The sequence below is a fragment of the Mustela nigripes genome, chromosome 11 (genome assembly GCF_022355385.1).
Source record: "Mustela nigripes isolate SB6536 chromosome 11, MUSNIG.SB6536, whole genome shotgun sequence".
Lineage (NCBI taxonomy): Eukaryota > Metazoa > Chordata > Mammalia > Carnivora > Mustelidae > Mustela > Mustela nigripes.
This window is the reverse complement of record NC_081567.1, coordinates 13,710,553-13,736,959: the sequence shown is the minus strand read 5'-3', so window position 1 is coordinate 13,736,959 and position 26,407 is coordinate 13,710,553. Positions and strand designations below refer to the sequence as shown.

The 26,407-nt window shown below is 56.4% G+C and overlaps 1 protein-coding gene across 5 annotated transcripts in view; it reads left to right on the top strand.

Moving 5' to 3' along the window:
* The window catches only part of CALN1 (calneuron 1), a 486,412-nt gene extending 461,449 nt beyond the window's left edge, over positions 1 to 24,963 (top strand). For all 5 annotated transcript variants that reach the window (XM_059414742.1, XM_059414746.1, XM_059414744.1 and 2 more), the window contains 2 exons: positions 5,946 to 6,102; positions 18,024 to 24,963. In XM_059414742.1, coding sequence (XP_059270725.1) covers positions 5,946 to 6,102; positions 18,024 to 18,151 — 285 coding nt within the window. In that variant the 3' untranslated portion in view covers positions 18,152 to 24,963. The remainder of the gene's footprint in view (positions 1 to 5,945; positions 6,103 to 18,023) is intronic.
* The last annotated feature ends 1,444 nt before the right edge of the window (positions 24,964 to 26,407 follow it).

The window sequence follows — 26,407 nt, the reverse complement described above, 5'->3', positions numbered from 1 at the left end:
AGACGTGATTGCAGGAACTGAGGACAAGAGACCAAATATGTAACAAAGATGCTCCCATTGCCCTTATCCATTCCAGGAGTCGGAGGGGTTGTGAGCCAGGAACCGGGACCTACAAATGAAGACCAGAATGTGCATTTACTGTAAATCACAGTTCAACTTAGACCCATTCTCTAATGGAGGCTGCAACGTGCTTATCTTGTTGTCCTCCCGGAGCCTCTCCTGGGCTTTTTCATTCTCCACACCCGCTTCCTTTCTGATGACTTTGATTATCATTTGTATGCGGACGACTTCCAAAGCCATCTCGTCAACCCGCATCCAGACCTCCCCCAGACCTCCCCCGGGCTGTTCTGTTGGGCTGTCCCTCAGGAGGTGCCTGATGTGCACACAACCGGAATTCTTCTGGTCATCTTTCTCCCTGGCCTGTCCTTTCTCTGTCCCCAGCCAGCCGGCGCCGCTCGGGCATCCTCCTGATTGGCTCCTTCTCCTCCGCGCTCCGCACCTAATGGTTCCTTAAGTCTTGCTGACCGCGCTCTTACGTTGCTCCCTTACGTGGTTCTTCAGTCTCTCTGGCACCACAGCCCACTGGTCAAAAATGATTGAAGAAGACAATTTAGGTGACAAAAGCAAACTTTCACACTTCATGAAGCAGGCAGTTTGCGTTTGGAGAATGCAAAATGGGGCAGAAGACAGGAGGCTTTGGTAGGATGATGCACGAGGAACAAGGAAGAGAAAAACTGCAACTATCTGCCGAGTTGGGGGCACACAGTCAGCCCTGCTTGGGGTGAGAAGGCCCAGCATTGGTCTCAGCTCTTCTCAAGAGGAACATTTACAAGGATGCAACATTTATCTAAGTTCTGGTTTGCTAACGTGGGACCTCAGTGGCTTCCTCCTGGACCTAGAATGTTAGGTCAACACCACCATGGTTCTGAAACCAGTTGCTTCAATACCCTCCTCTCGGGTCATCTTGTCCCTTATACACCAAGGATACTTTTTCTCAAGTTCAAACTCAAGCCATTTTTCTAGTGAAAATCTTTTGGGGACACCCCATGCTACCGAAAAGATAAGACAAAGGTCCATCCCTCCAGCCATTAAACCTAGAATTACCGTCTGACTCAGCCTTCGGAGTGTTCGAAGCAGCATTACTCACAGTAGCCGCAAAGCAGAGCCACAGGGATGAACCCAAGTGAAATCAGCCAGTCACAAGAGGACAGACACTGGGTGATGCCACGTCTGAGGTGTCAGATTGATGCTAGACTGTACAGGAAGTAGACCGTCTGCAGGAAGGGGCTGCCAGGGGCAGGGCAAGCAGAGAGGGGCCAGGGGAGATCGTGTTGAGCGTCTGTGGAGTTTCAGTTTAGGAAGAACAGATAGTTCTGGAGATGGATGGTGGTGCCGGTTACATGAAGCGTGGATGTACTTGGTGCCACAGAGCTGAATGTTTGTACGGACTGACACCCTCCCCATGGGTCCCCTCACCCCCCACCCCCTTCCATTGCTCTGAGTCCTCAGAAGAACGCAACGTAGAACCGTTCATGGAACGTGTCGGCTTCACACGCTGGGCCTGGTGCAGTCACGAGCTCGGTCACGAGCTGTGGCCGCCGCGTCCTTCTCCCGTCCCTCCCCGAGCGCCTCCCACTGCACTCACCAGGCAGACCCTTCCCCTCTCGGTCTCGGCTGGCGCGCCTCTCCTACGGGAAGCCCTCAGCAGGGGTTCCCAAGCCACCCTGTGCGTCCCCTGTCGTGGCTCGTAACACACTGGATTAAAACCACTTCTTGGCTTGTCTTTGGAGAGAGATGCATGTCTTGCGCACCTTTGCATCTCGTCAGGGTCTGGCGTGGGGTCTGCCTCAATGACTGTTGGTCGAGTTCAGAAATCAACCTTTTCAAAGTAAGGAATTGCCTCATTTGAGAGCTACAGGACTCTCCATAGACTTCGATGTGTTACCCCTGGTCTCTGGCAAATCAAGTAGTCCCCAGCAAGTGATGTTAGAGGAGGGAACAGAGGATCCATGCGAGGCTACCTAATATGATTAATGAGGGTGGAGACGCTCGTGCAGTTGGCCCTGCAGAGATACCATAAAGTGAAAACTTCTGTTCCCGGGAACGAGCAGTGGTACATGCGGCACTCTTTAACCATGAGCCACCACCAGCGGAAGAAAATAAAAACCCAAACCTAGAGGAGGATTATCAACACAAAATGGGGTATCAGAAGTACTGAGAGAGATTTAAAACTGTGATGCGAATGTGTATGGTTACGTGCTTATCTTTTGGCTGGTTTTCTGAAAGAAAATGTATAATTCCAAAACGGACCCAAGAAAAATTAAGAAGCTACAGGAGTGATGACGGAAGGAATACTTGGCATTTTGCCTACAGTGTTTGACAGTGCAACGTCTTTCAGACTTGCAAGAGAGAGCTATTCCGACAACATTGAAAACTTGGAATTCTACTTAATTAATTTTGTTTAAATGTTAGTATCCTGTTATTAAATGATGACGCAGATGGCTGAATCTAAGGAAAAGAGAGATTTCTAGGCTCTGTGTCTTGTCTTCACTTTGCCAGACTCTGGCTGATTCTTTTCACCTAATTTCTGATTTTCAGCAAATTCTCAGCTGGTTAGGGTTTCTCCAGGTCCCTTCAGCTGGTCTTCCAGGAAATACTTACTTACTCATATTCCCAGCTATGTCCCTCTTTGTCTCTGATTGGGGCACGCTGGGTGGGAGCGCGTCCAAATTGTCTCGTCTGGGACATCCATCACCCCCACCCGGCCCTTTCCCAGGCTTCTTGCAGCGCCTGGGCTTAAAACCACATGTCCCCCCATCAAATTTGAGGGACAGTAAGACAAAAAAGACGGCAGGTCGACCCTACGTGTGTCTCCTAATTCACTCTATGGCCAGTAAACTGTGATGCAGAAAACAAATCCACTTCACACACCTACTTCACTGGTTCGTTCTTCTGTAAATGCTTTGAACTGGAGTTATTTAGATTTCCAGCAAATTACAGTGACCTCGTTTCATTTGTTAGAATAGGGGCAAGGGAAAGATTGCTCACAAAGAAAGCAGGGAGAGAAAAATGTCTAGAACTTCCTCTCACTGCGATCCAGACTAACTTAAAATATTATTCTGTGTTCACTCTTGGCTGAGTTATGCTGCAGAAATCCCAAAGTCTTCATGGCCAGTGTGAGGGTTTATTTCTCTTAAATCACATGCCCTTTGTGAGTTGGCCCCATGGTGTATTTTTTTCCAGGAGCCAGAATGAAGGAGCAGCCCCTACTTGGTGTGAGTGGTTTTGTGACAGAAGTCAAAAAAACAAACAAACAACAACAAAAAAAAAACCAGCAGAATACAAGATGGCTCTGAGACTTGGCTCCGGGCATCCATCATTTTCATATGTGACTTTCACCGGCATTTAACTGACCAAAGCCTTCCATCAGTAGGCCAGGAAATACCCCTCGCATGTTGGGGAAAGAAAGAACTGGAAATACTGAAACCTATTAGAGCTCACACTTCTGCTCACAAATACTCATTTCCCTCTCTTGAGCCACAAAATATACTCCTCCCTCCCCCAAGGGAAACACCCAAGAGCCCCATCCAATTATAGCATGTAAGACCCGAGCCTCAAGTCCTAGAATCTCATGAATTACCTTAAACCTGGGTGTGGCTCCTCCTGATCTGGAGACTTTGTAAATGAATGAGTGAATGAATGAATACATAATCCACCACTGCCACACTGGACACAGAAGGGCAGAACAGACTCCGGCTAACCACCCCCAACCAATCCCATCCAGAAGGAAAGAGAAAAAGAGATGACAGACACACAGCATTCAAAATTTTAGAAAAAATTCTCTCCTCCTACTGAACAGACCTTGGGGTGAGCACCGTTCCTTGGTTGGACCCTAGTTCCGCTCCCTGGAAGCCGCTCTTGCGTTCACTGTATGATTTCAAGCCCGGTTCCCGGCGTCAGCACCCAGGACATCCGTCCTTCGCACCGCTCGGCTAGTGCGCGTCTGATGAGGGCAGTGGACGCCGGGGCCTGCCTGGATCCTCGAGAGCTTGTTCTCCTAAGCGCTTGGTCCCATAAAAGGTTGGGAGCCCGAAGATCACCTTGGGTTTTGAACAGTCATAGAGTCTTCTAATCCCAGGCTGTTGGCTCCTGCCCAGGATTGCTGTTTCAAAAACGTAGTCATTTTTTTAAAAATCTCTTTGATTTCAATTGTCTTCTGCTGATAGCCACATCCACAATTATTTTCTCTAATATTCTAATAACTTTCTCTAATATTCTCTAACACCCACAATTATTCTCTCTAAACTGGCTTCTTTGGAGAGTCACTTCACACATTCAGGGGTTTTAATAAGGAACACTTACGTTTATTTTGTTATTTATAGCATATCTCAGTTTTATCTCTTCCTACTGAAAGTGAGAAACAATTGCTTCTTTCTGTTCTGTAAGGCCAGGAATTTCTGGGTTTCTCTATTCCTGGCTTGCAAACCAACCAGTTCTTTCCTGAATTCATCTCTCTTTTTTCCCTAATTTTTTCTAAAGAAATTGAGATACAATTCACATATAACATTATGTTAGCTTCTTGTGTATGATTCAATATTTATATATATTGCAAAAAGACCATCACAATAAACTGAATTAACATCCATCCCCACACATCCTTGTAACGAGAACTGTTATGACCTATACTTCTGGTTTCAAATGTGCGATACCGCGCAGTTACCACGCTGTACACTAGGTCCCCAGAACTCACTTATTTTGTAGCTGGACGTGTGTCCCTTCGGGCCTCTTTCACCGTGTCACCCGCCGTCCACCCCCAAACCTGGAGCCCAGCACTCTGTTCTGTATCTGTGAGTTCAGGGGTGTTGGGTGGGTTGGTTGGTTTCAGATTCCATAGATAAGTGAAACCATATAATCTTCGTCTTTCTCTGTCCAATGTCTTTCATGCTGAGCTCACTTTGTCTTGACGCACCTGTCAGAGGAAACCAGTTGCAACCGTTGCTGTTCCCAAACTTCTTACCTAAAGCCACAAACTGCCTTCACGCATATATGTCCTTCAAGCCCTCGGGCGACGATTACTGAATGCGGAGTTTCCGCACGACGTCCGTGGGTCTTTATCTTTCCGGCCTCCAGTCACGTTTTTCTCGTTTCCCACCACTTGGTGCTGGAATGTGATATTTTAGAAAGTTCGTGAGGGTAGCCTCCCACCTCCGTGCATGAATTTTTGTATTCTTGGCTTCAGACAGGTCAGCAAACAAGCCCGGAGTCTTTGCGGCCGGCCGCGGCGGAGGCCCTCCTTACCCCGTCGCCTCCCTGCCTGGCGTGTCTGTGGGTCTCCTGCACTTGACCCTTGTGCCAGGGCCCAGGCAAAAGGACCAGCCCCCGCGTGGGACGTGCTGTCCTCACAGCGGAGGGCAGGCAGCACCTGGCAGAGGGAGAGAGAGAAGCTGACCGTGTACCAAAAGGGGGGCTGGATCCCATGATCCTGAGATCATGACCTGACCCAGAGCCAGACGCGTAAGCCACTGAGCTGCCCAAGTGGCCCAGACAAGATATGTATATGTAGAGCAGGACAGGAATGGTGGCTTCTTGGGAGGTTTGTCATCATTAGAGACACAGGCACTGTCTGACGTGTGACACAACCCCCGAGCATGTGACGTGCGCTGGGTGTGTGGGGGCAGCAGGTGCTGTGCGAGTGGGACACCGAAGGAGCCGGTGGCATCTTCTCCAGGACCTCCCGCTGCGGCGGGTGCCACACCCGCTGTGTCCCCGCGGGGTCCCCTGCCAAGTTCCCGCATGTGCTCAGAACTGCACGTGCCGGAGAAACTGCTCATCGGCTGCCCCGCAAGGCTGGGAGAAGTGCCAGGAGAGGAGCTCGGGGTGTTCGGGCCACGGGCTGTGCCCCGAGCTGGGCTCTGGGGACCGTCTCACTCCGTCTGTCCCCACAGTTCGACATGCAGAGGATAACGCTGGAGGAGCTGAAGCTCATCCTGTACCACGCCTTCCGGGACCACCTGACCATGAAGGACATCGAGAACATCATCAGCAACGAGGAGGAGAGCCTGCAGGAGACGTCGGAGAGCTGCCAGACGGAGTTTGAGGGAGGTAGGTGCCCCCGCGTCGCCGCCTTCCCGGGCCGGGCTCGGCGGACGCCGCCGTGTCGTCCGCAGACGGAACGTGCTGGCCGTCGGGCTGCAGTGCCTCGGTCGAGAACCCAGGAACGAGGCTACGGGGTTCTTGCTGCACAGACGCCGCAGGTCATTTACTTTCTTTCTGTTTTTTCCCCAAACCCTGCATTTTTGCAGGACCTCTAGTGACCCTGTCACTAGCGACCATGTCGTCCCTCCCGGGGTCCTCTGAGGTCTGGGATTGAGTGTTCAGCTTTGTGGTCGCTCCGCGGTCGTCTGCTGGACGACCACCACGCCTTCCGACGCTGGTGGCGACTTGAATCGAGTCCGGGGGCTCACTGGGTGGTCTCGGCCGCCGGGACTGCCTTCTCTGAGGGCCCATCCTTGTGTAAAAGCTTCAGGATAATTACCCCCACTTCTCAGGACCCTGAGGAGCAGCTGACCTCTGTGCTCTGCTGCCCAAAAGGCGCGGCTTAGGAAGATCCTGTCCGTGAAATGACTGTGAACTTAACCACGGAGTTTTCAAAGAAATAGTTTTCCTGGGGCCGAAATAGAGACCCATGAGAGGCCATTGTGGGCTCAGGAAAGGAAACTTAAGAAAAAACCATTTACCCGATCCCCTAATTAGTAGAACTTTCCAGGGCAGCTTAAGAACTGAATCCCTCTTTCCGACTTTGAAAACCAGAACTGCTGCAACAATGCTGACGCTTCGAAGAAGAATTTTTTTGCATAGGATTAAAACAGGGTATCAGCACCCGCCATTTCCCACGTGTGGGTGCTGAGATTTCTTAGAGGTCAAACTGTTATTTTCTGTTGTTTTTTTCTGAACGCTTAAAGGAATCAGTGTACACAGTGGGTGAGCTGTCCCGTGGCCACCAGAATAGCACGGGGCTGTCTGGTCTTGGAGCTGCCACGGCGCAGCGGCGGAGCACTGTGGCAGGGAGTCTGCTCGGGACAGGGTTGGTCCCGGTGGCCACAGTGGCTCATTCAGCCCTGCACTCCCCCAAATCCTGTCTGGACGGCTTTGTGTGCAGGATTAGAGGCTGTGACAAGAGGAAACAGGAGGAGACGTTCATGGTTCATGCCCCGACGGGACCAAATGAACTCAAGCCTAGGAAACAGAGCGTGCTGGGTGGGAAGGGGCATCAACCTGAGGGCAAGGCCCCTTCTGAAGACTTTCAAATTTAAGTTTTCCCAAACTGTTGTGAATGGCGAAGGTGGTGGCACAGAGGCTGCCTTGGTCTTGACGACCCCTGGGCTGCAGTGTCAGTGGCCGTATCTGGAGTGGGAGCCACGGGAGAGCTGGACGGGTCATAGTCAAGGCCAGGATTTGGGGGTGGCAGGATTTGGGGGCGGCAGGATTTGGGGGCGTGAGGGGGGGAGGGAGGCGGAGATGGGGGGAAGTTGGGCTGCGTGGTCACTGGCCTCCCCCGGTCCCGTCTGGTTTTTCCCGGTTCAAATAATAGCACCAGGGGCTCCAGCAAACACTCCTGAAGTGGCGGGAAGCGTATTTCTGGGCATTTCGTTTTCCATAAGCGCCTTCGTTTGTGGATCACTGTTTTGTTCAGAGAAATGCCACAAGTCTTAGTAATTTGGGCAAGGTCAGACTGTGCACGGGGAAGTCATCCGAACTCTAAGCAGTGTCTTCTTATTGTCCAAGCGCTCACACGTTCGTAAAGGAAGCGAGTGAGAAGGGAGTTTTCCGAACGAGGTCTCACCGCGTCTGCTTTAACTGATGCGGACGTAGAGCGCGGACAACAGCCACCGTTTCGGGATCCGGGGGGCCGGGGGCGGGGGTGGTAATTGATAAGTTCCAGTCACTGCACTAAATGCTTTAAACTTTGTGGTCTTACTTAGTAAAAGAAACACTGTTTTATAACATTGCTTTTTGGAATGACCTGTGCAACCTTGGTTACGTAATCCACTTTGCTTGTGATCACATCAGACAGTTGTTTTCTGTATGTGTTTTGTATTTTAAATATTACTATGCTTGGCCCCAAATGCAAGCTCATCGCTTTGTGGTCAGTTTTTTTCCAGTCTTGGGTAGGATCAGAGTCACTGGTGGATTTATTTAATGCCCGGAGCCCTCTCCTTGTTCAAGGGGCTTCCTTGATTGTACTTACGGGCAGAGTTGTCCTGGAAGAGATGCCACACGGGCACTGAGGCCCCCCCGTGCCCTAGGACTAGAAGAGTCCGTTTGGGGCCCATGGCTGGCCTTGACCTCCTCCCTCCCAGCCAGGGAGCGCTTCTCTCCTGCTCTTGAAACGTAGCTGCAGCAAGTGCGTACCCAGGCGAGTCAGCCAGACGGCGGCCAGCAGATCCGTGGGGACTGGGAGTCTGGCCCTCCTTTGTGTCAGAGGAAGGAATCCTTCAGAAAGAAAAAACCTAAAAGTGTAGATCTTTGCCTTAAAAAGATGAAAGGGCACATCTGTCTCTGAGCAAGGAAGGAGGTGGTCAGTGAAACTGATGTTGTCGTAGTCAAGGCCAGGATTTGGGGGCGGCAGGATTTGGGGGCGTGAGGGGGGGAGGGAGGCGGAGATGGGGGGAAGTTGGGCTGGGGGGCTCAGTGGGTCGAGCCTCTGCCTTCGGCGCAGGTCATGATCCCAGGGTCCCGGGATCGAGCCCCGCATCGGGCTCTCTGCTCAGCGGGAGCCTGCTTCCCGCTGTGTGGCAGGTGCTGTGTGGCAGAGGGGGAATTTAAAGAAGGTCACATCAAACAGCTCCGAGCACAGCAAGGTTAGGGTCAAGACCCCAAGATTTGCACAATCCGTGAGACGAGGGTGGGAGACCTTCCATGTGCCGGCAGCGTCGCTTTACAGCTCGGCTCTGCTTTCACTCTTCTAGATCCCGGGTCTCAGACTCATCCGAGGGTCCGTTTCTGTCCGCTGAGTCAGGACGCAAATGTCCTTCCCTATGAATGGAGACGTAAAGGAGAGACGGGCCCGGAGCCCAGGGGGTTGCGGCCCCAGGATGGGAGAGGTTTCTGTGTTTCTTTTTCTCCTTTTCATTTTCCTTTTGGCTTGATGTTGTTGTCTTCACTTGTTCGAGTTTTAGGCCGACGCAGACCACGGATACATGCATGAACAGGTACACGGACACGCACACACGCACATGCGCACGCGCCCCAGCTCCTCACACGTTCTGGTCCGCCTTGTCTTCATGGAGGACAGAGCTCCGTGGTCATCAGCAGGAGGGGCTCTTCCCATCTTCTCCCGGGAAAGGACAGGGGACAACAGGACGAGACTCCAGGCTCCACAGAAGGAAGCTTTCCGGGTTCTCCCGGGGACTCTGAGATGGGGGTTCATGCCGTGTGTGGAAGGACCTACAGAAAACCTCATTGAGGCAGGGAAGAGACTAGAAGAATCCAACTCGAGGCTCCAAGGGGCACCTTTCCTCTCTCCACACGCCGGACTTCTGGATGAGACGTTACATGGATTGGGTCAGGAAGCTGACCGGCTGTCACCCACTGTGCCCAGTGCTCTGGGAGCACCCATGAGGTCACGGAAGCACCCGGAAGTCAGGGCCTCTCCAGCACGGTCCGTAGCCCGCAGCCAGCACGGCCCCGATCCCAGGAGCATACCTGGCATGACTTTCAGGCACTCCCCGTCCCCGCGATCTGTTTGAATTCTCTTTTTCACACAAATTATGCTCAGTGTTCCAAGGTGTCTGTGTTCCCGATTTGTGTTCTAACCATTTGGAGGAATAAACACGTTGGTGTCCACCAAAGTGCGTGAGATACAAGAGTCTGGGACTCCCACAGTGCGCACCCACCGCCCAGGCTACCTAAGAGCTTCTGTTTCGCCCCTTACGATCGATCACCAGACACGTTGCATTTGGAGAAGCTCAGGGACACCGAGAGGCAAATTCGTGTTTCGTTATTTGGTTCCGGTTGCTGGCACATGTGAAACGGAGTGGTGTCGTGGTTGGATCCGCTACCTGCCGGTCACCAGATCTGTACGCAGGGTTCCCGTAACAAGTGATACCGTGTATGAAGTTGGACTTGCCGCTTCCCGTATGTTTACTGATTAACTCATAGGATATAGTCCAGGAGGTCAAGGGCCAGGAGGACGTGGCTGTCCTGCCGGCCAGGCGCTGGGAATTCGTTAACCTGGGCAGCTGACCTGAGCGTGTAGTTCTGTGGCCCGACTGGTAGAGATGGGGAAAGTGAGACTCGGCCGAGTGCTGTCCTTTGTCCAAAGTCAAATCACAGGAAAGGACTTGAACCTGGGGCTCTCTGACACAGCCCTGCCCTGGCCTCTTCATGGGTTCCTCTGGGCCCTTCAGCCAGACGTGGGCGTCGCAGACTCCTTGTCGAACGGCACGCCGTCATTACTCATTCTTCATTCCGTCGCTGGAGAAATCACATTATATTTGGAAGTTGGGGAGAAGTGCAGCAAGACTGTGTGAGCCCTTTCAAGACACGTCCCCCAAATGTTGTCCCTAAATGGAATACCAGCTGTCAGATTTTTCTAGACATTCTGACAACACGCACAGCAGAAGGAAGTAAAGCAAAATCATCAACGGGGGAATAAATAGTTTCTGGGAAAGGCATGGCAGAGCGGCTCTGCGCTGCTCCGTGACGGGATGATGGACAGAGGGAGGAATGTCCAAGGACGTGACACGGGCCAGGCAGACCCTGAGGCATCCCTGTGTGGGTCTGTGGGTATGTTTCCAGCCCTGTGTAGACCAGATACGTGACCCTGGATAAGTTGCTAGTTTTTTAAAGATGTATTCGAGAGAAAAGTAGAGAGAGGGGAAGTGGGAGGAGGGGCAGAGGGAGAAGAAAATCTTCGCGCAGACTGACTCCCTGCTGAGTGCGGAGCCTGATGTGGGGCTCGATCTCCCGACCCCGAGACCATGACCTGGGCCTAAACCAAGAGTCAGACGCTCAACCAACAGAGCCAATCAGGCGCCTCTACCCTGGGTAAGTTACTTAAAAACTCTCTGGGCCTTCTTTTCTTCATCCGTCCAATGCAAAGTTTGGACAAGGACGGTGACATCCAGATTCAACAATTTCTGGGCCCCCTGGAAGGTCAGAAAGAATCTGCAGCCAAACCCAAGGTCTCCAGCTCGGCCGTCGCTGCTGAAGCCCCAGGATTCCTCGCAGGATGTCAAATGCACACCCAGATGGCGAGCCTTGCCCCGTCACCGGGCTGTGCGCAGTGGGGATTTCAGGCCCATTCGAACGAAGGGGGCATAAGATGTCATCTCTGCCATCTGCTCGCATTTTCTCCAGTGCTACGACTTTCCTTAAATAAACCCCTTTCTCCTTGGGGAAAGGTAGGAGGTCACGGTGTAGCCGAGGCCCGTGGCTGGCAGTGAGAGAGGACACGGTCTGCACAGAGATTCGTGGCCTCAGAAGGGAAGGGATTTTTCTTCTCTCCGGGAATCCTCCTGGGCAGTCGTGGCGGAAAGCTTTCTGGAGCCGTCAGTGCGGGGGGTGAGAATCTGAGACCCCGGACAGAGAGCCGGAGGCCGGTTTGGACAGACGCCAGGAGGTGCAGAGCTCTGGCTCTGCGCCCTGAGCGAGCCCGGCTTGAAAGCTGCCCCCCGCTGCCCCAGGCATTTGGCCCCTTGCCAAGATGCTTAGTAACTCTTCAGAGCCTCGTGTTCCGCATCCGAGAAATGGGAGTCGCAGCAGGACCTCGTGTGGTTGTTAGGAGGACGAGGCGCGGTCTCGCAGGAGAGTGATTTGTACGATGCTTCGCACGGTAGGAAACACTCAAACCACCAAACCAAAACGGGCTGCCCCAGCCCCGCTTCTGTCCTTCTCAGGCTTCTTCCCGGAGACGCCGCAGGACCCACCACTAGAATGCCGCGTCTTCGCAGGCATTTGGAAGGCATCTGGGACGGGGACCAGATCTGCAGGGTTTAGACATTCTTGGCTCGTTGATTGCTAGAGTCCTCATTGCCAGCGCTGGACTTCCCAAAAGTACTGGTCAAAACTCTTGGTTTTAAGTAGCAGAAAAATCAACCCAGAGCCGCTTAAACTTAAAAAAGATAAATAAATTAAAAGGCGCACCGGCTCAGATCATACAAGGCGTCGGAGGAATGAGCTTTGGCTGACCCGATCCAAAGAGCTCAAGGACCGCCTCCCCCCTCCAGCCCCAGCCGCGCACATTCTCGCTCCCCAACTCTCTGTCCTTTCCTCTCTGCCACCTTCGTTCCTGGGCAGGCTCGCTCTCCCCTGAGGGACAGGATTGTCTCCCGGAAGACTCGTCCCCATTCCGAGACCAGCTCCCGCCAGTCGTGCGGGGCCCGTGTGCCTAGAGCTCGGCTCGCTCGCCCTGGCCAGTCTGGCTTGGCGCGGCGGGAACGGTGAGATGCTGCACGGGGAGCTCCACTGGGGAGAGGTGCGGATCCCCGAACCAGGAGACGGGTTTTGTTCTAAGAAGAAGAAAGCTCGGTTAGAAAGGCCAAAGCAACCCCTGGTGCACGGTGAACCCTCAAAGCAAGACACAGCTGATGGTTGGAAACCGAGATGCTTCGTGGTAAGGAAGGAGCCAGCTCCCAGCCCAGAAGGAGAGGAGGCCCCTGTTCCCCTTTCGGGGCATCACGCAACAGCCTCAGCGACCACCACGTCCCGCTTGCCTTCAGGGCTCACCTGGAGTCCCCAAGCGTCCCTGATTTCTCTGATGGACAGAAAAGTCTCTTTCAGAAGCTCTTAATTAGTATCCCCTTTGGCCCTGGAAATATTCAGTTTCATAAAATCAGAAAATGTTGGGCCTGGAACACTCACAGAGTGGGAATAGCCCCCAGACCTGTCAGGTCTGGCTTATGGCGAGAACCACCTAAGATGGGTTTTATAGGGTTTTGTTTTTAAACGTTCCTGAGCCCTCAGCTCCCGGCCAGAAATATCACTTACATAGGTCTGTGTTCGGATGATTCGCCAGAATCGTTCAGATTCTGGTTTGCCTCATTGGGAAGTCGGTGCCTCCAGACGCGCAGCCCCATTTCGAAGAGATGAAGCCAGAGGGGTTATGAGCCCTGTATATCCAGGAGTCACCCAGCTGGTCTGCATGCAGACTCTGGTCTCCAGGAGAATATCCAGGAGTCGCCACTGCCTGTCACTGGCCGAGTGGACAGCATGAGTCTCTGGGAGAAAGAGAAAGCAAAAGGAACGGCCTTTTGCTGGATTCACAACCCGGGTCCTGCCCTGGCAGCCAGGACTCTGCAGGAGCTGGGGACCTGCTAACCAGCTTTCCAGAAAACTGCGGACCCCGCTTCTCTGTCCTCCTGTGTCAGCCTCCCCCGCTCACACGCCAGCCCTGTGTGCGTTTGGGGTGCCTGCCCTGGCAGCCACGAGCAGAGAAAGGGAGCACTGGGCCTGACGGACAGACGGACACGGAAAGGATCGCCAGCCGCATGACGCGTTGGTGCCATTTTCACGTTCAGTTTCAAGCTCCTCAAAAAGAGCTACCGTCTGACCCGGAAACCTGACTCCTAGGTCTGCGTACCCAAGAGAGCTGAAGACACGTCCACGCAAAACCGCGGATCCGAGTGTGTTTGCACATTATCCACAATCGCCAAAACAGACACAGCCCCAGCGTCCGTCGGCAGTGATAGGACAGGGTGGCCCAGAGGAGTGAAGCGGGAACGCTCGCCGCGGCTGTGCCTGGGCCGGGCTAAGTGGAAGGCGACACGGAAGGCTACGTGGTGTGTGATGTACTTGCAACGCCCAGGGCGGAAGCAGCTGAGCAGCCCTGCCAGGGCCGGGGGCGGGAGTGAAGCGGGACTCCTGGTGTGTGTGGGATCCCCTTTTCGGGCGGTGAACGCATTCCGGATTTAGGCAGCGGCGATACTCTCACAGCGTTGTGGATGGACTGAATGTCCCTGGTACTTAGTACGGGAATGCCATCTCCGCGAGAAATGAGTGACGATTGGGAGTTAGGCCGTTACAAAAAACGTAAAAGGATCAGGCTCTTTGAGAGCAAGACGTTCAGGAGACGCCTCCTGAAGTCCGCAGTAAGCCCCGAAGACGTGCGGGGGAGGGCACTGGCCCCCCCAGCGGCGAGAACAGGTGCCCGGAGTCTCGGGCAGCAGGCCGAGTCCATGCGGGGGGGGGGGGGGGGCTGAAACGGAGCTCGCTGGGCAGGGAGGCAGAGGTGGCAGACGGGCCAGAGGTGGCCTGGGGTCCTCCCTGCCGAGCCTCGGAGCCGGGGGGACGCACTCCCCCAGCAGGAAGCCCTCGCAGAACGAGGCTGCGGGCTTGGGTGGTGCGTCTGGCCCGTCGCTGCGGGGAGGGCGGCGTTGGGACGTGCGGGCCTGGGCTGGAGGCTGCGGGAACAGGAGAAACACGAGCAGACCTTTCCTGCCGTCCCGAGGGGAGAGGAGGAAGTCTTGCGTTTCTTTAGCAATTCTCAGTTGGACGCAGCTTTCACCTTTTTTTATTGGCTCATTCATCTTTGAGATCATTCTTGACACCAGCAGAGCGGTTACCACTCGGTCCTCGGACAGAGAGAGAGAAACTGAGGCTCAGGAAGCTCAGTCACTTGCCGGGGGCTGCTCCTGAGTGGTGGCTAAGAGGAGCCCTAAGCCGGGTTCATAGTTCACCCTCGGCCGCCCTGTCGTCTCATCGCGGACGCAAAGCCTGGACACAGAAACCCCAAAACTACAGCACGATGCACACGTCCGCTCGCCAAAGCCAGCCGCCAGGGACGGTCAGCAAACCCGCGAGCGCGCGGCGGGCCGTCCCCTGCCAGCTGGAGCAGGTGACGCGCCTTCCCTTTGGCTCTTCCTATCGCAGAGCAGAAGATCAAGGTGACTGAGTTTGTGCAGAGGTTTTGAACCTGGGTCTTAGAGTCCGACCTGCCTCAAGCCCCACCTCCACCACTGCCAGATGAACTTGGACCTCACTGCCTGGAGCGTCAGGCCGCTCACCTGTCAGCTGACGCTCACACACCCCGCTGGCCGGCGCGGCCGCTACCTAACCCGTGATTCAGACGCGGGTCTGGCTCTGAGGTCGTTCCTTTTGTGCTTGGCACAGGCCGAGGGCATTGCGAGGGCTGCAGAGCCCAGGACCCTCATCAAGGCACAGAGGCTGAATCAGGAGCTGAAGGGTGACGTGTTTCCAAGCTAGGGACTGAGCGGGACGCGCCACTCCGCCACTCCGTTTTCAGTACTTTGGTCTGGACTCTGGTTTGCATGGCCCCAGGTACCCACTGTTGGGTTCCCCAGGCCTTTTCTCCCTTCTTCTCTCTCCGCTCCCACTGCTTTGAAGGGTTTTCGGATCAGAGGTGCAGCCGCTCTCCTGGGGGATAATCCTGTTGCCTGTGACCTTGTTTGCTGAGTGTCCTTCACAAAGACCGGCTTCAGCCAAAAATTTCTCCCTCCTGTAATCACGCAATTTTTCTTGGCCTTCGCCAGCCCTGGGGACAGAAAGGTAGCTGACTGCCTTCAGAAGCGTTTTCACGCCGAGGAGCTGCGCGGAAGAAATCAGCCAGTCCGCGGAACGTGCTAGATGCGCTCCCTCCGCAGCCTCCGTTTCTTCTCTGCTTTGGTCCTTTTCCTTCCCCAACACCACGTCGTGTCTCCCGTCTGCGCGGGCACCGGTTTACATCTCGTCCGTTCCTGGAGGGGCTGGGGGAGGCACAGCTCTGCACCCAGGAAAGTTTCTTCCTCCAGATAAGAATTTTTAAGATTCTGAGACCCAGACCTGATCAGCAAGTCGAGAACCAAACCAGAAATGCTCTGCAATCACCCAAGGAAAGCAAAAAGCCCCGTGGATCGAGGGTTAAAGGTAACAAGAGGCAGGAAGAGAGGGTGGCAGAAATACGGGAGTTGAGCCCAGGGCTGCCCCAGGGAGCCTCGGGTGTCTGTGAAACGCGGCTGGAGAAACCCTCCTGGCTGACACACTTCTGAGAGACCCTTGACAAGCCCCGGAGACCCCTTCCCTCCAGGCAAGCTCTGCCCATGGAAACCTCATGGGCTTCCTACTTGTTCCCTGTTATTTCCAGGGATTTCAGAGGCGCCACTGAATGCCAAAGGGAAGACGTACTTGAAACTGAACCATTTTTTGGTTCTTTAACGGCATGTGGACCCTACCATGACCTTGCTCTTTGGCCGATCTTCTTTTCCGCTGAGAGACTGTGAGGCGCATGAAGGGAAATTGCATTTTTTTCTAACCCCCGGCCCCCTCTGTGCCATAATCTGACCTGGAGAAGAACCACTTTCCCTCTGCTGAAGGTCTGCGAAGGTTGAAGGTCCCCTTCTCCAAAACAGAAGGTGATCTGAAAATGTTCTCCTGTCCCGGTATTGGGTTTCTTAACATCTGACTCTGAAGAACCATCTTTCCCAACACTCCCCGCCCTAGGTCCCTAACGCACACACTCACACACGCACACCCGTCAGGCCCCCCAGCAACTCAAACTCCATCAGGTTCTTTGACGCCACTTAGTCCTGCTGAATCGAAAATTCTGGTGCCGGGGCCCAGCGATTCCCTAATCACCCGGAGAACCGAGGAATTCATGAATTCCCGCCTTCCGCCCCCAGAGCTTTGACTCAGTAGTTCTGCCGCGGGACCCAAGACCTCACACGCACATCGGACTCTCAGCTGGCACCGACGCAGCTGATCTGGCGCGTGGCTCCGGCGCATGTGGCTTCCCACTTGCCTCCAGGGCACAGATTTCTGCCACATGCTCAGTGATAAGTTGTGTGCAAAGACCACGGACGGACAGACAGATGGGAAAGGCAAGAGGTGCAGACCACCAGAAGAACAAGGAGGAAGAGAAGCTGGGCCGGGGAAGCCAAGCCTGGAAAAGAGACCTGTGCTTCCTCCGCACGCTTTATCAAGGACGTTCCTCCTAGTGATTTCCACTTACCTGTTTCCGGTCCTTGTGACTTTCCCATGGGTTCAGACCTCCGGTGGTTTCTCAAGGGCCTTATCAAAGTGGTGGCACAAGACCCAGCCCAACAGAAAGGATTAAGAGAGCACAAGGATCCAAGGACCGACACCCTGGTGCAGCAGCCATGGAACAGGAACACCCCGTCTCTGGAATGTCTGAGGGGCTTTGTGCCTCCCTCCTCCTCACTGGTCCTGTCCGCGGGCCATGTGGTCTCCGCTTCTCGGGTTTCAGCAGAGTCACCCAGTTAAACACCGATGACTGACCCCCTCTCTGGCCTTTCTGATTCCGTACATTGGGATGGGGCCTGGCCTGACCACCTGCATTTTTTTTTAAAGATTTTTATTTATTTATTTGACAGAGAGAGATCCCAAGTAGGCAGAGAGGCAGGCAGAGAGAGAGGGGAGCCCAATATAGGGCTCGATCTCAGGTCACCGGGGCCATGACCTGAGCCGAAGGCAGAGGTTTAATCCACTGAGCCACTCGGGCGCCCCAGCACCTGCATTTTTAACAAGCTTCCCGGGCATGGATGCTGCTTGCCTAGGGACCCCGCTCCAGAACCCCCGGTGCGCGTCTGAAGTCCTACCGCAAGCCATAGAAGAGTCATGTCCCCCAATAGTCCCCAAGGACGACGCCAGGAAGACAAGTGGCTTCTGGCCCGGTGCACACAGGGAGAGGAACATCTGGCCCTCTCTGCCTGCAGCGGGGGACTCGGACAGGAGCCCGTGTCCGGCGGAAATCAACAAAGTAAAGCCGGGTGGTGCCTTTGGGGACACCCCGGATTGGTACCTTATTTCCTCACTCAGAAAGTCCCTGTAACTCTACCGTGTCTGGGGGTTTGTAGCTCCCTCTGAACCTCACAGCTCTCCTGGGTTTTCTGTTACAAAAGTGTCGCCGTTTCGTCCCATTTGCCAGGAGAGGCCATGTCCAGTCTGGGGGACCGGTCCCCGACGGGATCGTGGGTGCGCCCGGTCTTCCGCCCAGGAAGTGGGCTTGTGGAGGGGGAGCCCGGCCTGTCTCACCGTGTCCCTTCTCTCTTCTCTCCCCCGCCCCCCAGTGCACTCCCAGAAGCAGAACAGGCAGACGTGCGTCCGCAAGAGCCTCATCTGCGCCTTCGCCATGGCCTTCATCATCAGCGTCATGCTGATCGCCGCCAACCAGATCCTGCGCAGCGGCATGGAGTAGCCGCGGCGCCCGGCCCGGCCTGCATGTGCATGGCCTGCGCGGACCCGGCTCCTGCGTGCCCAGCGCGGCTCCCAGCGGGACCTGAGGCCGCAGCGCAGCCGGTGTCGCTCACCCGCTCCATCTCCTTGGCAGGGACACAAAAGGGCTGTCTTACACGCTTTAAGGGTTTCCTTCCCAATGCAATAAAATAGCCAGGAGTTCCAGTGACTGCGCGCACCACCCCTTAGGACTCTGCAGACAGACAGACTTCTCAGCTCGGGGGTTTCCAGTGGCAGCCCCGACAGCCAGGGCGCAGCACCCACGGGCCCCATTGTTCGAGCCCCACCCCCGGGCCAACGGGAGGCTCCCGGCTGGGGGAACCCTCCGCCCCACGGGGCTGACTTCCGGGACAGGGGGGCTGCCCACCCCACCCTGGCCTGCCTCCTGCACCCCGTGGAGCCCCCCAAAGGCACAAGGGGAAAGCCATCGACAGAGGTGCAGCGCCTGGCTGTGCGCAGGCCACACCCTCGCCTCCGCGCCCCCTGCCTCTCCTGCAGGACCCCTGCGGGCAGAGGTGGGGATGCTGGGTTCCCGCCCACACTTAATTCTGTTCCTGGAGCCCGGCGCACCAGCACCCCGGAGCCTGCAGAGCCCCCGCCCTCCTCCCAGCTGGGCCACCCCTGCTGCCCTCCGCGGACACGGAAGCTGCTCACGGGCATCTGTCCAGACACGCGGACTGTCGCATACGTCGGTCTTCCTCTTGGGCGACATCCGTCTTTCCTGACCACTAACTCCCGCTGCACGCTTGTCCTCCGACTCGCATCCCCGCTCCTGGGCGGACCGGGTAGCCCGGGGGTGGTGCGGGGCAGGACCGAGACCAGGGGGAGGCGGTGGTGCAGCCCACCCCCCGCCGTCGGGCTCGGAGCCGGAGCCCATCTCTGGCCCCGAGGCCCCGTAAGTTCAGGTCCGGGAGCCCCTTCCCCGCTTCTCATCTTCAACTCTGCTTCGTTCGTCTTCCCCGGAGAGAGACAGTCCGCGCTGCACAGACGAACGGTGGAGCGACTGTTTCGCATGGCCCCTCGCAGCACGCGATTCCGCAAGTGACTCCTCTTCACAAGGAAACGAAAAGGTGTGAATCAGCTTAGCCCGCACGACAGGTGACTCACTGCTACCGGTGGCGGCAAACTTCTGGGGACGGGACAGGGTTCCGGGGCGCGTGTTCGGGTCCGGCACTGCCCGGCCTCCCCCGGACGCCCGCCAGCCACCGCCGCGGGGTCCAGCGGCACAGCCGGCCGAGCCCGTGGTCTTCCCACGTGATGTTTCCCTTTGTACTGGCCAAGCTCGGGTCTCCACGTCTGTCACGGGGCTGTCCTGCTCCTCTCGTTCCGCGGCGTCCCGAGGCGACATGCTCTTCCCGCTGGCTCCTTCCCTCTCCCCGGAGCTGAGGTGCCAGAGTCGTCCTGGGCTTCGCAGTGCGGTGGGTGTCCCCGATGCCGTCCCCCGGCACCCTCTCTCAGCTTTCTCCCCACTGCCTTCTCCGACTTGTCCTTTTAGGGTCTTTTTAGGGTCTTTTTTGGGTTCACCTCTGCAAGTGCCCCAGGCAGCAGCCGGGGGCGACCGCGGAACCCCCCGCCATGGGAGATGGTGGTCCCTCAGTGACGAGCACAAGTCAAACTAGGGTTTGAGCCATAGTGTGCAGGACGGAGCAGGGGAGAGTCCCCAGAGCTGGGGGGTCGAGGTCCCGCTGGGAAAATGCCTGGAGTCCCGCCCAGCCAGGCCAAGGAAGGCAGCAGCCTGCCTGTCCCTCTTGCCCGCCCTGCCCTGCCTTGGTGCACACCGCACACCTGCCTCTTCTCTCTCTCCCCCTGCCCGACTGACCGCGGCCCTCAGGGTCGGCGCCCGAACGAAGACGGGTCCGAATACAGCACTGACACGTAAGACAACTTCTTTAGTTTTGCCCAGAGCAGCTTACCTCCCCGCCCCCCCCCCCCCCCAGCTGGACTTGGACGGGAAGGAGCCCGTGGACCGCTAGACCATGTCCTCCTGGGCCCCAAAGTAGATGGGATAGAGGCCCCCGGGCATGACTCCTAAAGGAACCTGCCCCGCGAGAGGGGAGTGCAGGGCTTCCCCGGAGGTCGGGGGGCGTACAGGAGGTTGGAGCCCGAGGCAGGGGCAGGGGCGAGAAGGAGCTGTGGAGAGGCAGCGGCGACCTGCTCAAGGCCTCGGCGTGCCCTCCCCGGAGAGGACCCCGCCCCCCGCCCCCCAGGGACCAGTAAGCAGCCGGTCCCACACCGCGGGGACCGGAGCAGCACGCAGCCCTCGTGCCGAGAGAGGACAACGCAGAAGCTGTAGCACGATCTTGGAGGGGCCCCGCCCCGGGGGCCTGACACACGGCACCCGGCAGCCAAAGTGTGGGGGGACAGGCCAGACCCGGTTGCATTCCTGAGACTTCGGGCGCTAAGAGCTTATCCCCGTGGCGTGACCCGTGGCTGCTCTGCCTGGACAGTCTGTCAGAGGGGTTGGGATTCCTCGTAAGGCCTACGAGCTTGACTTCTGGCAGGCTCCGGGGCCCCCGCCCCATTCTTGCTGTGAGAACGGGTGCCCCCCCAGACCACGCAGGTGGTGACCGGGGAGGCATTTTGCTAGGGGGACAAGGCACACACGTAGGCCCTGACCCACCAGAAGCGGTCTGCTGTCACCCCAGACGCACACAGAGCCCTAAACAGGACCCAGCATGGGAACTATTAGAAGTGGCTTCCAGAATGTGTGTGGGTCCCACGTGACCGATCTGGAGAAGGAAAGGGGGTGGGGACCATGTTGCCATGGCAGCCCTTGCACTGCTGCCGAGTTCGCCAAGGCAAAGCAGGGAACGTTTCCTTAAGGAGCACGGGCTCTGCCTGGTTGCAGCCGGAGTCCGCGCGTCCACGTCCCCCGGGGCAGTAAACTACGCTCTCGAAGTCGGCCGGTTCCTCTGCCTTTCCTGGCGTTGTGAAGCCGCCCTGCCGTTGCTCGGGAGAACGGAGCTCCCTGAGAGCCGGTGGCTTCCGCCCCGCCTCCCACCCCCCTTCCCAGGGAGCAGGGACCCCTTCATCTGGGCAAAAAGGCAGAAATGTCATTTGGAAGGCAGAAAATATTTTAAGCTTCAATCTTTAAAAGCATCTGTTTGCCTGTTTAGACGCTCTCCCACGAGCCAGAAATGTGAAGTTTTACGTGTGGTCTCAGGCAAGCCCAGAGGCCTCAGAACCTTCTAGGTGTTTGGTCTGCGGGAACGAGATGTGCGCGAGACGGGTTCTGTCCCCACACCCGCTCCAGTCTCCGACCTCACACACGTGGTCTCCTGTGTTTAGCCAGAAGAACCGGGTGAAAGGCGACAGGCTCGTTCCGACGGCAGTGACCCTCCCAGCCTCCCCCACAGAATCAGAGAGGGACGGATCTAAGGCGGGGGGGGGGGGGGTTTCTCTTTTCTTCCAAAGGCCTTCTCTAGGCTCAGGTCCAGACTCAGGTGATAAATCAGAGAGTTTTGCTCTTAACTCATAGCCAGTCGCCTCCCCGGGACCGTGACAGAACAGCAAGGGTGTGACCGACCGCCAAGCATAGGTCCCGGGTTGGCCGGCCTGGCCACGTGTGGCTGCACGTCCTCAAGCCCCGTCCTGCTGTGCCATCGCCCTCAACCCCCACGGACGCTGCGGAGCTCTGCCCCCGTCCCCCACGATGTCCCAAACCATCCTGGGTCGGTCTCCTGCACCGTCTCCCCGGAAGCCCATAGCGACAGAACTCACCCCGTCCCGCGGAGACGCAGGGACACCCGGGACCCCGCCGCAAGGAGACACCCCGTTTTCCTATAGCGCCATGAAGATGCAGACGGGCCGAGCCCAGACTTGAGACTCGGCACACAGCGGCCGCGTTCCCAGGACGGCTGTCTGGAGCGCGGCCGTCGGCCTTGACCTGACATCAGAAGTTCCGCGGCGGCCTCTTCCGTGACTCTCGCAGGGCGGAGGGTCCACACCTCATGGCCCTGCCGTAGCCATTTTCACCCCTCATGCCCCAGCTGTCCCCGAGGGCGGGGGATCCATCCGAAACAGAAAAGTGCCATTAGCCAGCAGGGAAGGTTCCAGCTTGAATGCCGTTAACCACAGTGACCGGAGGAGGAATCCCGCGGTCCCTCGTGCCCCGGCCTCTGCGTGAGCCGGAACGGCCGAAGAGTCCAGCTTCCGCTCATGCTTCCTGGGACTAAGTCACCCGGGACTGTCCCCAGGGGTGTGGCCCTGCCAGAAGTCCTGGGTTTGGGGAGGAACACGGTGAAATGCACAAACCAGCCGCACATCTCTCTGTCCCGCGCTCACTGTGAGTGCGTGTGGCCAGGGCGCGCGGCTGTGCGCTCTGCCTCGCACTGGCTCGGGACCCTCCTGACATGGTCTCAAGGAACGTGGTCCCAAAGCTCAGAAGGTCTTTGTGGCAAAAGTAATTCGATTCCTTGGGCTTGAAATAACAGCCACGAAGAACAGGTGTCGCCAGTCCATGGAAGGCAGTGAGTTTCCCTCTGAAACTGGAAGACGCGCCGCGGCCCCGACGGCGGGTAGCTCGGCGGCTGGACACCCACGCGCGGCCCCGCCCTCACCCCGTTCTTCCCTGAGCTTGGGGCGCTGGCTGGCAGGACTGGCTCTCACCACGCTAGACGCGACTTCCTCCCAGAGAAGGGCTGTGGAGGCTGGAATTCCCCATGGGGTGAAGAACGGGCTAATTAGGAGGGAATATTCCAGCGAATGGAAAATTCACGTGTGCTGTTGCTCCCTCCCTGGACCTGTGAAAAGAAACACGGTGCAGGGCCGCACAGGCTGGCCTCTGGACGCGTTCCCGGCGTGTCTGGCCTACTGTGGTGTCGTACGAGGCACCGAGTGCCACGGGGCTGCTGCCACCAACCCGATGCTTGTGACACGGCGGGCAAGCGTCGAGAGGAAACCGGCCAGTGACTCACCTTCCCCCGGGGACGCGGACACCTGCTGAGCTCAGAGCGCCTCTCCCGGGGTTCCCTCTGGCCGCAGACCTGGTGAATAAGGCCCGGAGAGCGGAGTTCAGAGCCCGAAGCGTGGGAGCCCCATCACGTGAGGACGCCACGTGCTTCTGCCCCCGACCAGCCCTGATGACTCTGAGTGACCTTCGGTCCCCGGCCTCGGGTTTCTGACCTCTAGAGCAAAGGGACACCAGAAGCCCCCCTGCACCGTGAGTCTGTCTGTCTGAAACGAGTCAGACGCTGCCTAGACACGGGAGGGTCCCTCTGCCCCGGGCGCGGCGCCGGGTCCGGCACTTTCTCCCCCAGCGCGGCTCCCCAGACGCGCTTGTAACCAAGTGTGTCTCTCGGTCTCGTCTGTGGATGAAACCGTGCGAAGGGGCTCGTGTCCAACGTGCGGCGTCTTGCGAGTGAGGGTTTTCTTTACTCCCCAAGGTCTTGCTGACTCCAGGGAACACCAGAGAGGGGCTTCGCGCCCCCTTGTCAGCCGGTGTGCAAAGGAGGGGTCGGAGCCCTTGTCCGCACATCCGCGCACAGAGCTCGCGGGCAGGGACGGGTGGGGCAGAGCCAGACCGCAGGGAGAGACGGGGCTCTCCGCCGGAGCAAGCCCGCCGGAAGCCACCGAGCGAGGAGCGCGGCCTCCACACCTGCGCCCCTTCCTTCCTTCCTTCCGTTTTCTGGCCGTTCCGTACACGTGGTGTGGTTTATAGTTACTCGTGACACGGCAGGAGGACAGGCACCGTCTCCTGACTGTCGGGACGACCGTGGGCGCTGGGGGGACACCAGCCGCTGCGAGCGTCCTTTGAAGGCTCAGGGGTGCCGAGCCCGGGCCGGGCTTACATGCGCCCCAGCCCTGAGAGCTGAAGGGCAGGACGAGGGGCTGCCGGACCCAGGAAAGTCCCAGGTCCTTCCGCCCTATGGCGACAGAACATCTAAGTCTCTGTCCCTTTTCCCCGTCCTAGAGTGGACTAGGGCTTTTGTACAAGCTTGTTTCTCTACAAGCCCTCCTGTTCTCCCCTGGAAAAACCCAGCCTGGTCAGGAAAGGGTCCTCAGCTCCTGGGAGAAATCTGCACAAGCCAGAGCCTCCCGGCTCCCTCCCAGGAAGATCAATGCATATTCTTGCTGTCTGACCCAGAAATCTGGTTTCAGGGGATCCTTGAAAGGTTTCTTAGTGGGGTTTGATTTTCCCCCTAATTCTGAATCCAGGAAGAAGCTCCTTCAAGGACTAACCAAAGACAATGCTCTTGGATGGGAATCCGATCCAGAAAGTCTGGTCAGCAGTGGGCTGGCAAACTCTCATCTGGGGGGGGGGGGGGTCTCGGCGTCATGAGACTCGGACGTGACTTGTTTCTCGAAGCACAGTATAGCACAGTTAGCGGCTGGGTGGCGACCGGAGCACCGCTGAGGGCTGCGAGGGCCGGTGCGCCCGGAGCCCGCTGCGCTCGGATCGAGAACGGGCCACGAAGACGGAAACCCTGGGCCACAGTCTTCCCATTTACCTCATTCATGTTCCTTTTTTCTTTTTCCTTCCGTATTAGGTGATGATTTCTGCTATTAAGTGGTGAGAGAGTCAGCAGACTAGTCACAAGAAAATCTTTATATAAAATGTAAATATTAATATAAATTAACTTGGCATGCAACTTACTAACCCATGAAGTATATACTATCAATACGTTCTCTCAGTGTATAAAGGGAAACTGACTGCCATATTTACCAGATGTTTTCTGTAACCAAACTTGTCTGTAAATATATAATCTGTATAAAAAGAGTCTAATTTACCATTATTTATGCAATAGAAAAAATAAAAGTTTTTTTTTCTTTTGAGGAGAGACTCAGTTGATTATGGGGCGCGTGCTTTGCAGACCTGTCACAGAATTCCCTCCTGGGACCCCGAAGGGCACGCGGGTCCGTTTGGGTCGAGTCCCGCGTCCCCCGCTTCCAGGAAGCAGCTGGGGGACCGGGTCTCGCACTGGGGCTTCGGAAGAGAGTGACCGACGTGAGGGGAAAGCAGCCGACTGCGGACCATGTGGTGAGAAGCAGGAAGCCCTCCTAGCCAGGCAGACAGTAAACTGAGAAGACTTCGCAGACACCCAGGCTAATGGGGTCATCCTGTCGGGGTTCCCTTTGCCCAATTCTCCCCTCCACCGCCCCGGGGCGCAGCGGGACACTCCCGGGGCGGGGCAGGACACTCCCGCAGCTCTCGGAATTTGCAAAGTTCCTTGAGCTTTGTCGGCATAAACAGAGACAGCCCTTCCCTGACATCAAGGGGGAAACAGACACCACCAAAAAGCGAAATGACTTGATGGAGGACACCAAGGTCCTGCCTGATTTGGGGCCAGAACCTTGGCCTCCCGGCCCCAAACACCATGAGGGCTTCTTAGATTTTCTTTACTTTTCAGAAACGTTATCACACATCTTCCCAAGTGTCTTGTACTTAAGCCTAAAAGCCGAGTTTCCGTCTGGGTGGCATCTCCCAGGGGACCCTCTTGTTAAGTGTTGCATTTTATACACCTTCTCGGGGGACACTTAACAAGGTAAATTCACTAAGCATTTGTTATTGTTTAAAACTTCTAAAAATAGAGTGTTCTAGGCATACAACAGTGTTTTTCTCTCGGCTGAAGGGGCCGCTGGCAAATTCCAGTGAGAAGGACTTGGATTTTATCTTCTCTGATCCGATTTTTGACTTTTTTTTATTATAAAGGAGCATTCAGTCACGAATATTGATTCTCCGGGGATCATTAACCCAGCGGGGAGGGTCCCGCAGGATTCAAATCCCAGCAGGGGGCTGACAAAACTCTGTCTCTGACCCCTGACCACGCAGATAGTGAAGCCTGAACACGGGCCCGAACTTGGTAAGATCCAAGGTAAAACAAAGCGCTCCCTCCGGTTATGAACATACTTTTAAACCCCACTGGGATTTTTCCATAATTGTGATCAAGAAGTTCAAAGGCTTTTCTTGGCTCATCTGTGATCCAACCACGTGCCCAGTGCGAAAGCTGGTCCCGCTGCTTCTCCTGCCGGTGCTGGAAGGTCCACCTGCGGTAAGGAGCTTAACCTTGGGCTGACCGGGCTAATGTGTGCGCCTCGGGCTGTGTTCCCAGGCGTGTCTTACCTTGGTCTTCTTTCAACCCAGTGGCCCAGGCTTCGATGACTGAGCGATGGGCAGAGCCAGGAGCCACCGTGTTCCAACCCACCCTGCTGAGCACCCCCGGGTCCTGGAGCACGCTTGGGGCCATGCTCTGGCCCCCGAGCATCAGCCACTGTGAGG